Here is a 14,873-nt window from a genome sequence, read left to right on the forward strand (position 1 = left end):
ACCACAAGATGCGGCCGTGAGTTGTCATGGTCGTATCTTCCACGGCGTTTGAATCACCTATTGGGCACCAATAGAGGGTCGCACCGTTACTTCGATATCTCTGACCGAGTCGAGTCCATAGACATCAATGTTATGAATGGTCAACATTAATCGCTTTCATAAATAGGTCTTTATGCTTTATGACAAAGATATAAACAGTTCTATGATAAAGTCGAACACAGAATTAAAGTAAAAGGACTTGGTCCTTTTACTTTAATTCTGTGTAAAGAAGTGATTAGGCACAAAAATGTAAAATTTATACGATATGTAACTTAATTACAACTTCATTTACCAGATCTGAGAATTATGTGGATTATTTTATATCAATGTGACCTGTGGGTCCATTTTTCAGTGCATTTTTATCCAGTTATTTAGTTGCAATATAAAAATTTTGTTACAATGTGGAAGGTCTTTATATTATTATAATAAAATAGTTATTAATTAATATCTACAGTTAGTCGAATCATATACCATACAATTGTTCCAGTAAATACAATAATAATACTGCTAGAACTCTAGAATAATGGCAATAGGATATAATAATTAAACAAATCAAATAGAACTTGCTATGTTAATACTCTCTCTTAAATTAAAAACTACTTTGCTTTTAATTGGAGTAAATGCGTAGTCACTTTAATAAACACTTGTAACTTGTTTTATACAGATATAGTGTATCATAATAATGATCTAGCGAAAGGATTTTTGAAAGTGAACGTGTATTCCTCGTTGCCTCCATTGCTTAACCCGATGCGTGCTTCGAGACGAAAGCAATTGTTGATACTTGCCAACGTATTACAACATATTTCGGTTCAATTTACAATTCAAGATCATCACGGAACGAAGTTTTAAACAACGGTAACATCATTCTGTAATTAATGACTTGTATATTTATTGTAATGTGCAATACACTGTTATCTAAGTTTCGTGTTGAAGAATGTTTGGGTTTTATTTACATATTGCACAATTAATTAGATAAACGCATTAGATTGTTAATGTATGCCAGCATTCGTTTATATGTACAGGTTTGGAGATGGTTATTTGTATGTACCTGTCCGTATATATTTACAGATATGTAATCTGTAGGTAGGTTTTATAACGGCAAACTATTTAACATAGTGCATATAATTACGTCTAACGACGTCTTTGTGTACGTTTACTTTACGGTATCAACGTCGTGTATTCGCTAAAATGTTCCGTACCGTGTCTACATAGGATTATGATTGCATACCTAAATATTATAGCTTTTAACAAATAGTTTTATATAAGCCTGCTTTAAGATTGATGTAGATCCCATGCAAGTTACTGTGTCTAAATAAGATAAAATTAGATAGAAGTATGTTGGCTTTGATTTAAAATTTCCAGAAATATGCCTACCAGATTAGCTGTGAGCTATTTTTATCAGTAAAAATTATATATTTTAGGCATTTTTACACTATTATATAAATATTTTCTTTGCAAAAAACTGAAATGTTGCGCTTTGGGAATCTGATTTTATATATTTGATCTATCTGCTAAAACTATACTTGTATTCATGCATACAGCAACCAATTGTCATTTGCAATCCGGCAACCGTTAAACAAGAGTTTAACATTACAATTGGATACAAGAATCAGCAAGAGATGTGCGTGTCAAGGAATATTTAGGAAATTCGAATCAACATCCAATACTATTCCCGAGCATGCGCAGTTTATAAACTAACAAAAGGTAAACTGCTCGGCATTAATTGTAGAGATGTCTATGTCGGTGAGAGTAAAGTATGTCGCGGAAGTGTGTCAAGTTTGAAGCGGTAAGGTGGCTAGGCAGAGTCACACCGCCGCGGCCGCGGCGCAGGCGTGTGACGCAACGGCGACAGTGTGAAAGACGTCGATCCCAATACTCCCGCGCACTCGACCGGTTGACATTGGACGTTACATTAGGGCTACCGCACCCACGGTATATTATCTGAGATTTTTATAATTATCAGATTAAGAATTACCGTAAATCAAGATGTTAATTCAATAATATGGCAAGATAATTATGTATCTTAATTGACATTACAAATTGAGATAGTAATACTTATATAATTCAACGTTCAAAAAGCGGTTTAAATATTAATGAATTTACTCTCCATTGGCATATAAATGTTTGTAGTATCTTATTATACATTAAAATTATTTAATAAATGGCAGACTGTATTTCGTGTAACAGTCACTTAAATATAAATAATTGGAAAAGAAAAATCACAGTCAAATTAAGAATATTAATAATATCGTAGGGTTATAGATGTCCGCAAATCTCTACTATCTATTATTTATTTATTAACTAAAGGTAACCCTAGATGTAACGGAAATCAAGACGTCGCCGCGTCGCGAATATATTGAAATGTGCCGCATTTCCGCGACTTGTCTCAAGGTTAGTACAGGAACCATCGATGAATGCTTAATAGTCTATTGTCTTTTAAACCTACTCATCTTGAAAATGTTTTAATATATTTAAAATTTATAATATTCGGTTGTAATACGATTCTATGTTTGTGTAGAAGTTATACATGTACATATTAAGGTGAAGCTGCAAAAGTTCCTAGGGTGTTGGAAATGTGGGTTACAGATTTCCGATTATTTACAATTTAATGTTTGTATAAAGTTGACCCTCTTCAAATATGTGATTATCATAATATGGCTAATGTTAGCAAACATTTGTATAGTGAATGTGTTGAATTTGTACATCTAGCGTCTATGTCTGCGATACTCGAGAGACATTCAAATGGACTATGTATTTAGAACCTAAATGTTTTGTAAAAGTACAGTAAGTTATTGTTTGCTGGAGTATTATTATATTTAAGTTCTTATAATAATGTACTGAATTTTTATTACGGATAGATACGGATAGAATCCATTGTATATTGAATTTAATATTGACACCAAGGAATATTCGAGAAGAAGTTATAAAATGTATAAAAAGTAAAACAAGACAATATCAATGCTCCATGCGTGGCGTTCTCTATATTTGAATGCTATTTTTTAAATGTTTAAGTTTTAAGTTTAAGGCTATTTGCGATCGTAAACAGTTATTATAATCGACTTAAGCTGCAAATTATGAATTTGCTACTTCTGCCTGATCCTTAGCATCAGCATATTTTTGTTATCTGGCTTGTACTATGAAAGGTATACTTAATTAAATCAGTAGTCATAAGACTAAAACATATTGAAGACACCACATAGAAGAATAACGTTGTCTTGGTCTATGTCACATTTCTGTCGCCAAGCTAGTTTACAAGTTTTGACACAATTTGAAGTATATAAAGCTTAGAAATTAGATGTCTACAGAAACACAGCATATCTTTAATTCCAGATGATGAGAATATACGCACACACAAGAAGTTACAATTTATTGTATTACGTCCGAATCGTACATATCTATCTATATAGGATAAAGTTTTATCAAGAACTTTGCATCAACACTTTGTTTGTTTGCGATTCTAGTCACATTCTAAAAAGACATGTGTCAATAGGTTATTATAGTATATAGTTCAGATTTTATTAACGTTTACACTTTGCGGCTTAATACACATTATTGCCTAAATTAAGTACATTGAACTCTCTGTTTAGCGGATTAAAATAACAATTATAACTTCGATTTCCATTTGGTTACAGTGAAGTGATATTACAGGGTGCATACTCACAAGTTGCCCTTGAGTAGGTTGAGGCTGTAGTCGTAGGCGGATGTGCGGCCGGGTCCGCTCAGATATAGAGCGCAGTCATTGTCATCGCCGGCTGCCGACAGCGGAGTCAATGACGTTGCGTATGCGCAACACAGCGCTAGCAGTAGCGCTCTAAAAAGAAAAAATACATTAATTAATACCTAAGTTACTATTGTATCAGTGGTTTTTTTATTATAATCACTAGATAGAATATGTTTCAACAAATTGGAAGAGGTCACTGATAAATATTACCGACATGGTAATACCTACTTCAATTTACTTTTATTAAAATGGTGAAATGTATAATATTTATTATAATAAGGTGAATACGTAAATAATTGATCGATTTTCTTATTTAGAAATAATAAAATAATGCAAATATATTTATAAGGATAATCGTTGTAAATATATTTGCTTTAATTCTAAATATTTGAGCTTAATAACAGAAATTAGTATCATTCTGTAATTACCAAAGAATTTACGCAGTATTCTTACTACTATTCAATGCATAAGTACTTCTTTCGTAAACAAACACTTGAACAATCCATATATAAGTAGCAGAAAATGTATTTCAAAATATCAGGTACAATTCCGTAATTCGTAACCAACTAAGTAGAGCACTCTTAGAACTAAAGTGACATTTCATAAATACAAAGCTTTATAGTACTTAAGTGTATTTCATGAAGTTACTCTACATTACTACAATATTACATAATTCTAAATATAAACGTACATTTACAACATAATTGAATATGCGATAAGAGAGGATAAGCTAAAAAGAGAGATGTGACACAGTAGGAATCATTCATATAAATGATAGTGTAAAGCGTGGTTTTACATTATCCTGTAATATTTATTTTTATCTACTCTTACAACTACTTTCGTGACGAATACAATGACGTATATATAATTTTTATAATTAGTTATAGCTTATAATAAATATGCTATCTATATACCTATTTGCTTCGCTGTTCTTATATTAACATTATCATTAATTCTATAACTCAGCTTCACAAGCGTGCAATTATTCTAGATAAATAATGTTTACAATAGTGATAACAGATATAATTAATTAAATGATAAAATATCATTAAACATAGCTTCATTAGGTGATATACACTGCATTACTCAATCTTTTACTCCTAAAAAGGGTATTATAAAACGTTCTACTTGCAAAATTGGTGCTTTAGTTTATTTATTGGTTCACAAGTCTAACAGCCATATGAGGTAATCAAGGCCCTTAGTGATTTAGTTGAAACTCGAGAAACCTTTAAACCACTGGTCTATGTAGGTAATAAACAACACCTTTATAATTGCCTCGAGTATTGCAGAGATTGATACCGGCATATTCTCACTATCATAGAAAGCTAGAAATTAATAAATACGAAAGAAAAATATAACTGATTATCATAACGACTAAAATCACGGATGAAGTAATCAGAGGAATTAACAAGTGCTACAAAATATTACTTAATGAATATTAGGTATTTTCTTATTGAGAGATGTTTAACCTCTTACCTGTATGTCCATTTCATCTTCACTACCTTAGTTTTAAACTCAAATATAGCAGTAAAAATATCACTCAATAGGTATCTAATATCCATTGAAATGGTACTTGTATTATAATAAAGATTTATTAATATATATATACATATTTGAACATAAGAATGAAGAGTATAGAGATAAGTTCTTAATTGTTAATCAAACACAGAGATATTTTTGTTTACCGCAATTATGATAAATATTCTTAATATCTAATAATATCTCTTACCTGTGCAAATACTATCTAATATGAGAACTAAGATTGCATTTTTAATTTATAAATGTGAAAGTGAGTGACTTTGTTTTTAACCTCTTCGAACTTTAATGACTTCTTTAATCATCATGTAATTTAGACTTATTAAACTACTAAGTAGGAATACACTATCATCTCATAGTCTCTAATATTTTCCAATTTGTAGGTAGCTATAGTGTCAGTCTATTTGTATATTAATTAGGTACTGCTGTTTTTTTACATACATGGTTGTACTTTGGTTTGGTATAATCAGGCAAATAGTTACGTAAATTCTCAATTTAAATAGAAGAAATGAGAAACTATCAGAATTTAACTTTGAGAATATAATTATAATTCGACGCTGTATGTATAATGTATTAATATCATTTATTACTTGTAATATAATAAATTTTTTTAAGTAATATTTTAAAAATCATTTGTATTTACTAATTAAGAATGTGGTAATAACGACAACATTAAATATATTTAATCCTATCAACTTCAAGACAAGTGAAGGGTTATCATAGTTTATTTTGCAATATTAATGTTGCCGGACGATCAGGACTTTTATGTAGTAAATTAATGAGAATATTGGTGACGAATCCTACCTGTATGTATGTGGAAATAATTGTTTCCGCTAATTGCGACGACGTAGTACTGGGTAACCTCGCTTTAATAAAAACGACAGTTTATCATTAATCCTTTCACTGGTACGAGGAGTGTGAGAGCTTGTTTATATTGAGAAAGATATGCTTACCAACGTATAAGTTAAAAACATTTAAAAAGTTGGTCAAGTTCACATTACAAGTACGAACAGCAACAAATATCGAGGTAAACACATAAAAACTATTGCGTAGCAATTACATTTTAATTAGTTAAATAATAGTGGGTACTCTTAAAATAAGTAGAGAACACAGACATACATTTGTATGGAATGTCCGTCTTTGCTTAAGGAAAATGCATTTACGAATGTGTTTAACTAGGGATTAATATCGCAATCGAGATTATCAACTAAAAATCTCATAATTATAACCTTCCTATTTGGGAAGAATAAGTTCTATTATTAATTCATAATTATACCTTTATTATAGAGATGTATAAGTTGATTTATAGGTTTACTTTAATGGCAGAGAGTGAATCCCGTACCATCTTAATAATATTATGAAAGTTTTCATTAAACTTTACAGTAATATTACTTCTACATTGGAATAATACATAGGCTATCAATTTCATATGGGTGAAACCCCGGGCACAGCTAGTATTAATATATATCACAAAATATATGTTTAGTTCATATATCTGTGTCCACGTCCAGAAACACTGGGTCCGCAGCAGTGCAACGATATTCTGTGTCTCTGGAGCGGACAATCTGAATATTTGAAATAGTTGTTAGGATTCTGTTTGATTTCTTTTGATTGGATTACTGTGACATAGTCACCTGTAAAAATGTCAATGTCAGTTACGTTTTATAACTGTATATTACAGCATAAAATAAGATTTAGTTTCAATACTCTATAAGTTTTGTTATAGCGAGCAGTGAAGCTCAGACAATATTTAAAAATATTTCGCAAAATATATTGTTGTCGTATTGTCGTATTCTAGGGGCATTTACTATTGTGACATCGTCACATGCAAAAATGTCAATGTCAGCGATTTTATATATGACAACATAATTTAGGATTTAGTTTGAATACACTAAAAGTTTTAAGAATATAATGTATATTTTAGTAAAAAAAGATTGCAAACTAGCTTAGTATAACGTCATGTGAAGTTATAAAATTAATAGTTTTGTTATTTTATATTTTTATATTTTTGAACGACTTAACAGGCATGATTACAATCGATAGAGTTAACTTCTGTATTTCATAAGTAGTAATTTTGTCCTAGTTGAATTACTTATTTTGAAATTATACTGGTTAAATAAAGAATTTGGAACATTATTTGAAAATACAAATTTTTTAATAAAAATATTCTCTTCTATTTTATTTATCTTTCTTTTCGTTGCAAAATGGGAGACAGTCATTGAACTATAAATAAAATGATAAACATCTAGATATGCCACTGCGATAGTAACATTGTATATTGTTCACTTGCTGAATATTTTAATCATTATTTTTAACTAATTGCTCAATTAATTTTAAACAGTTTTCACGTGTTTGTGGGAAATTCAATACGCCTTTTAAGAGAATGATATCACATTCTCTTAAAAGGCGTATTGAATTTTCGATGAAATTTTGTGTCCATATTTAAATGGTTTCTGGGATGGTTTCAAGTCATAAAATTTGTTATTACACACACACCAGAACAAGCGGTCTATGATTTCATAGTATTTACAATGGCAAATTGTGTACTATCAGTGTTACGTTATGCAACGAGAATATAGTGGCCTGTAATTAATTGTTGTTTTAGTTCACTCATGTTCATTCTTTCATTATTATATATCCACAGCGCTTTTGAATAATTGTAATTAAGTAAATTGTGTGCCAAAGCGCAACAGAATGGCATCGAGGTTCACACCAGATGCTTCGCAGTTGCGAATATTAATTATATAATTACCTTTTACGAAATTTGACCTCCACATCTGTCTAGCCTCTTGGTTCAGTAATTGTTTGAATACTTAATGACTATGTATATACCCGGCACATATGTTGTTTTGCAATAAGATGAACCTTCGGAAATTTCATTTTAATAATAAGTATTTATAATTGTGTAACTCGCCCTAGTGACCATACTACGGCAACGTAACATGTAGGTAATCGCGTCCACAGAACATGCTAGTAAACTTTTACTGTACACAACAACTTAAAATTCTTTAAATTTAAATAATTTATATGTCACTTTAATTAATTGAGAAAAATATAAAATATTTTATTACCGCAAGGTCAGAGTAATAAAACAAATCTAATAATATAATATTTTATTTCGCAAAATAGTCCGTCTTTTGTACCACCGTTTATTATTATTATATTCTGTTATTTAGACAGTTAATATAGTAAACTTAACACTTTACGTCGTAAAATATAATATAGAGCATGTAAAGAATAACGTTTAGTAAGTAAAATCAGGTACAATATACTATCTTATTATTCGATTGAATACAAACATATAAGAACCTAATACTCGTATTCCCATTGATTTCACTATTTATTATTATGGTTTAATCCATTAAGATATAATACGTTGCACCAAATTTAATTTCGTGATATGGATATAAAAGAGAGTCATAAACTTTAAATAATACTGGTATACCATATACTGTTGGCTATTACCGAACTCGTCGTGTCGATTATGCAACGTGTAGCCATCGACGGACTAGTGCGATGCGCCGTGCACTTTACTGTTACGTCACCACCCCTCACTACACTTAATTCGATGTTAAAGTTCATGTCAACTACTCGCTATTATCTGAGAATTATGTCAAATCATTATCTATCTTTATCTTGTACAGCACACTGAATATGACATAAGAAATTCGGCTAGCATAATGCTATTAATAAAGGTCAATAACTTAATGAAACTATTCAAATTGGATTAGTTAGAGACTTACGCTCTATAGACGGTGTCCATCCTATTTTCATAGACGATTAATTGAATAAACCTAAAATCTTAGAAATATCTAATATTCACTTAACTGTGTTATGAAGTTATATATTTTGTATACATCAAAAATACGTACTTACAAAAAGTCAAGTGTCAAAGAAACACTTATGTTGATAACATTAAAGCTTAAATCTGAATATGCCTGCTTTACTAAATTAAGAAAATAAAATAATGTTTATTCTTAATGATTGACCTTTTAACTCAATCCGAAGCAGAACGATGTTTGGGCCGTGAAATTTTGATTTATACCATCTATGTTGGCTTTATGACGTTGACTTTCACTATGGTAATTTCCATGTAAACAAAATTAATTAATCATTCTATTTTAGTCAGGTTATTTTGGTTCATTGTTTTAGTTACTACATAAATAAAAAGAATAATAGTCAAATATAATTATATTTAAACAAAGAAGAAGAAACTAAGACGTATGTTATATAGTAAGTATAATATTCTAGATGAATATTTAGACCTAAGAAAAAATTAACTGTTTGTGCCGTGTTTTTGTAAGCACGCTTTACACTAAATAAGAGATTGAGTTAAAGTAAACATCTATTTTTCCCATCTACATGTATAGGTAGAAATACAAGTTCTACTATTTCATAATCAATAGCCTTCAACATCTTAACATTGAATTTTTTCATGAGTGTTACAAATAAACTTATTAAGTTATTTTAAGTAAGTATATACCGAAAGTTTAACTTCATATTCTTTTTATTTAATGCTTAATTAGCATTTGAATTCGTAAATTTAGAACCAAAGTGTTAAGTGATTAAAGAAATTAATTTTTGAACTGTCATGTTGTTTAAAGTGAAAGTAATGCACAGTCTATGTTTAACCGTCCGAAGAGAGGATTTCAGGAATTTTTAATAAGGTAATAAAATAATTTGTATAGGTAAATGAGTGTTGTTAGATTTGTTCAAATAATGAAAATGTTAAACGAAGCATACAATGTTGTAAAATTTGTGTACAAGTTATATATTTAATAAAAGTTGATTAGATCATTTATTAAAAAATTAAATGTTGAGAATATAAATAAGAAAATAAGAATAGAAATTAGAAAACTCCGTATAACAAATAATTCAAACTGTAATCTCATAAACGTATATGTGTACAAAATATCTTTCTATGAGAGAAGTAATACAATATTGATACAAAGAGTCTACTATAGTTAAAATGAACGATATTCAGTTAACGTCTAACAACTACATATGAAGAAATCTTTCCCATTTTTTTGCAAATTTGACTAATACATTACTATAGGTTTTCTTTTATTTATTTGTTTAAAAAAGATAAGTTCTATTTATTTAATATAATATTCAAAGCTGGAGAGCAGTTTGTTAACATATGTGTGTATCATTGTCATTACATAGTATAAAATGAAGTTGCTGTCGCTGTCTGGGACAGACTATGTATGCTTAAATCTTTAAAACTACGCAACGGATTTTAAAGCGGTTTTTTTAATAGATAGGGTGATTCAAGGGGAAGGTTTATATGTATACCTAATACATATACACCCGTGCAAAGTTAGGGCAAGTAGCTAAGTATATAAATAATTCAGTCACTTATCAGAAATTGTATTTTTACAATCACTATTAAATAACCAAACGATAACTCAATTATACGTGTTCTTATGCCATCATTCTTTTAGATTGAGTATATTTAATATCCATAAATATATATAGGTAAACATTTACATATATGTAAATATACAACTGTACCTACGTATTTATTCAAAATGTATTGTTATTTTATAACACTGACACTATGTCCATTATAATATGAAGTTGTTGGTGTGCGCGTACCATAACGGTATTTTGTGAGTTTTCTATTTATTATTTATTGTTACAATAATGTCTGATTTCACTTGCTCTCGGCTATTTTTGGCTTGACTAAACGAGTAGGACGAGACTGCCGACTTACGTAACTTATGCATTCCAGCTCTCCGATTCGTGTTGGTAGGACTTACTCTATCTTAATAAGATCGAGATATATTTATTGCGGATGCATATAAAAAAATCGTTTTATCGCGTACTTACGTTTCTTAATGTAGCTAATATATGCTGCGTCGTTATTTAATTTTATATAAAATGTGGGTTAATCAATCGATTAAAACTGTACTTTTAAAATTACCTTTATATTTTTTTCATTACTAGTTATAAGCAATCGACTTCCATAGACCGATAAATTAATAGTTAAATATTACCTTTACCCTATTCACTTTATATGTACTACTTTGTAAGTCCATCTTTGATAAATTGTAACAATTCCTATGGGAGAAGAAATAATATAAAATATTTTACTTAGATTAATTTTCAATGTTTTAAATTATTGATAATATCCTTTATATGTTGGTGTAATGAAGTGTTATAAATCATTAATTAATATAAATATTAATTATAAAACAATATTAAATAAATAATATAAATATTAATTAAATTTAATATAAATTTAATAAGCTTACCACAACAAGTAGTGTATTTTCAATGCCACTAAACTGACGTTGATAAATTACCAAATTTGAAGATATTTAAGTATCTTATCTTAAATATCTTCAAATTTGGTAATTTAATTCTAATTTGTTATATAATTTAACCCTAACACTATAATATTTATCATGGTTGAATTTCAATTATGTATATATGTAATATATAGTATAGAACCATATGATGAGATAAAAACGAATTAGTTTACATAATGCATTATTAAAAAATCTAATCGGAATTCGGCTGTCGTAAATTGCATAACAACTTCCATATTATGAAACTGTGATATCTAAAATAACAAAATATTAATTTATTTTATGGTTTATTTTGAGACACCATGTTTAACTTCCCTTTCTACTTCTCCCATCCCATCAAATCTAAAAATAAACGCATTGCTTCACTACCATGAAGGTATATTATTATTCAAATTAATTTAGCGGTAAAATAAGTAGCATAACGTCTTCTTAACATCGATCCTAGTTAAAACAACCGCTACTCAACTCCACTAAGAATGATATTAGGAAGCTATACCAATAGGTTCTGGGAATGAACGATCATTGGCCAATGAATAAATGTATAATCAACAATAAAAAAAATGTTTCTATCATAAATTGAGAATTTTATTTGTATCCCGGATCTTTTAACTAATAATCAATATGGATAAGTATAATATAATATATATAGTATAATATAAAATAAGTATATAGTATTTTTGTCTGGCTATTCGTTGCCTTTTCAGGAATAAACGACTGGACAGGTCTTAAAGAAATTTAATATGTATATAGAATCTATCATAGGGTTATACATAGGCTATCTTTTATCTCAAAAAATATTCTCGGAGGAGGTGAAATAGGGGATGACAGTTTAAGCAAAATGAAATAGTAGGAAACAGTATCTTATATACATAGAAACATGTTGACGTTAGAAGAATGTAAAAAATAGGTGAATGGATTAGTGAATTTAAGAATGTTTCTTTTAATAATCCTTTTAACAGTGGTAGGAAACCGGTTCGATTTATAATCAGGTATCATCAGTTAACTTCTAGTTGTACTACATTATACAATTTTCTAATCATTTAAATTCACACATATTACCGTATATAAGAGTTATGTCCATTAATGGATGATATAATATGTTTATTTGAATTATAAATTGTGAAAGTATATCATTATTGAGATATGGTCAATTGATTCTTAGTTTAGTTTAATATAGGTTTAGTATATAGATATAGTCAGTATTACATACTTGATATTATTTACAGAATTGTAAGTATAAATTGCATTCACTTTCTTTTCATTTATAGCAATATGTTTAAATGCAACCTAATTAAGACTTTTTAGAGATATAATACTAGTTAGTATTGATAACTTTTATCTTATTCATTAGGATTTGAATATGGATAAATATTTCTAAAATAAAATATGTTGTATTGGATAACTTAATAATTCTTCTTCTCAATTTTTTTTATTATAACAATTAAAAAATATCCGAAAATTTCAAGTATTTTTATACAAAGATACTTAAAATATATGTTACGAAGGATATAAACGTAGACGTTGCTACGACGTGCGCTGTAGCTAACGCGCGTAGCTGCTACGTCGCGTTCATAATAGACATCAACGTGAAATCATTAATTTCAGTCATACTGCAAAATTTTACATGATACCGTTATTATGCTTGCATAGTTATAAGTAATAGTTATTGAAAATAATATAGAATTTAAATGTATAAATAATACTTATAATTTTTTCAGTGTTTGAAGGAATGCATAATATGAAAAATATTTTTTATAAATTTACTGTAGAGCTTTTATTCTATTCTAGAAATAATTAATTTTTTAAGTAACTATTGTACTTTACCTTGATAGCATCATAGTAGATCACTTCTCACTGATCACAAGTCGTATCTTCACTAGGTCACTAATAGCATGGGCACAATATCTAACACAAATAAGTTTGGTTAAGTTAGTACAGTCATTTGTTAAGGCTTTGAAGCTTTGTTTGCGTGCTAACGGCGGTGCGCCGGAGTGTGCACTGTGGCTTGTTGACGACGGAGGCGCGTCGAAGGCTGCGCCGGCGTCGAAAGTAATCGAGATGACGGCGACCGCTGGACGCAAGGCGGCCATTCATGTCTCAAGAATTACTCTAGTAATCTGTTAAGCTATTTCAATTTAGGTACCTCATTTACAAGACGAATGTTACCTAATTGGAAGTTACTTGTAAGAATCTGGCGATCACGATGCCACTTAAAAGTTTTGTATTCAGAAAAAATGTGACACATTATTCAAATTAATAGTTGGAACCGGGGTTCTATATCCGGATATAGAATATCCGACAGTATACGACATACTTGGACTAAATAAAATTGAATAAATTTGAAAAGTTATCTATAATTTATTCGACCAAGAAGACAAGACTCTTTTTTTAGTAAATGTACTGATTTCCCGTATGTCATAACCCGCATTACTATGTGGGTTATGACATCAGATCATACAATTCATCATATATTAGAAGTCGACAATCTCATGTAATTGTTGCATATCATCGTATAGTTAGAACCATTGATGGCTATATCATTTAATTTTATACGGTTGTCAATTTGTTGACGTACATTTCAATTGAATTATTGAAATCCACATGTATATATATATATGCATATACGAATGTCATACGAATTTCAACAATTCAACATCGTTACATTAGTACGTGAGGCAAAAACTTTGCCCCTTTATAAGTAAATTGCACGGACGATGAAGTTTAGCACATTTATAGTTTATATACTCGTAGAGAAGGACTGCAGAATATTATTGTTTTTATAAAATGTTCTTTAAATTATATTATTAAAATAATAAAAAAAACTCTACACTGATAACTGATAACAAAACGTGAATGTCTAATAATGTCAATATTGTTAATATTATTAATACAGATAATATGTTGTAATGATAATGTTTACATAACTTAATTGTACAACTAAGAACCTAAAATTAAAAACCTTAAAAATATAATAAAATAACTAAAATATATTATTAAAAGGAGTCCCTTGCCTTTATTGTTAATTGTCAAATCAAAGTAATCTATATATGTATTAATACGTATCTTTGAACTTAAAAGCTTAATAATGTTCAAAGTTATAATTTAAATTAATTATGGTCGAATTTCGACCACTGAACGATCACTAGTATCCATATATACATGCTAATATTATAAATTCGAAAGTGCGTCTTTCTGTCTGTTTGTTACCTTTTCACAAGCAACTCGGATCTAGATGAGTTTAATCGTAAACATATATTATTACG

The 14,873-nt window shown here is 29.1% G+C and overlaps 1 protein-coding gene across 1 annotated transcript in view; it reads right to left on the bottom strand.

Annotated features, from left to right (window-relative positions):
* The window catches only part of LOC131847984 (peroxidase), a 31,364-nt gene extending 17,774 nt beyond the window's left edge, over positions 1–13,590 (bottom strand). The window contains exons 1-2 of the mRNA XM_059197717.1: positions 13,435–13,590; positions 3,701–3,850 (exon numbers count right to left, since the gene is read on the bottom strand). Of these exons, the coding sequence (XP_059053700.1) occupies positions 3,701–3,850; positions 13,435–13,448 (164 nt within the window). The 5' untranslated portion in view covers positions 13,449–13,590. The remainder of the gene's footprint in view (positions 1–3,700; positions 3,851–13,434) is intronic.
* Positions 13,591–14,873: the final 1,283 nt, after the last annotated feature.

Source organism: Achroia grisella, unplaced genomic scaffold (assembly GCF_030625045.1).
Source record: "Achroia grisella isolate CSIRO2021 unplaced genomic scaffold, CSIRO_AGI_Agris_v1 utg544, whole genome shotgun sequence".
Taxonomy (NCBI): Eukaryota; Metazoa; Arthropoda; class Insecta; order Lepidoptera; family Pyralidae; genus Achroia; species Achroia grisella.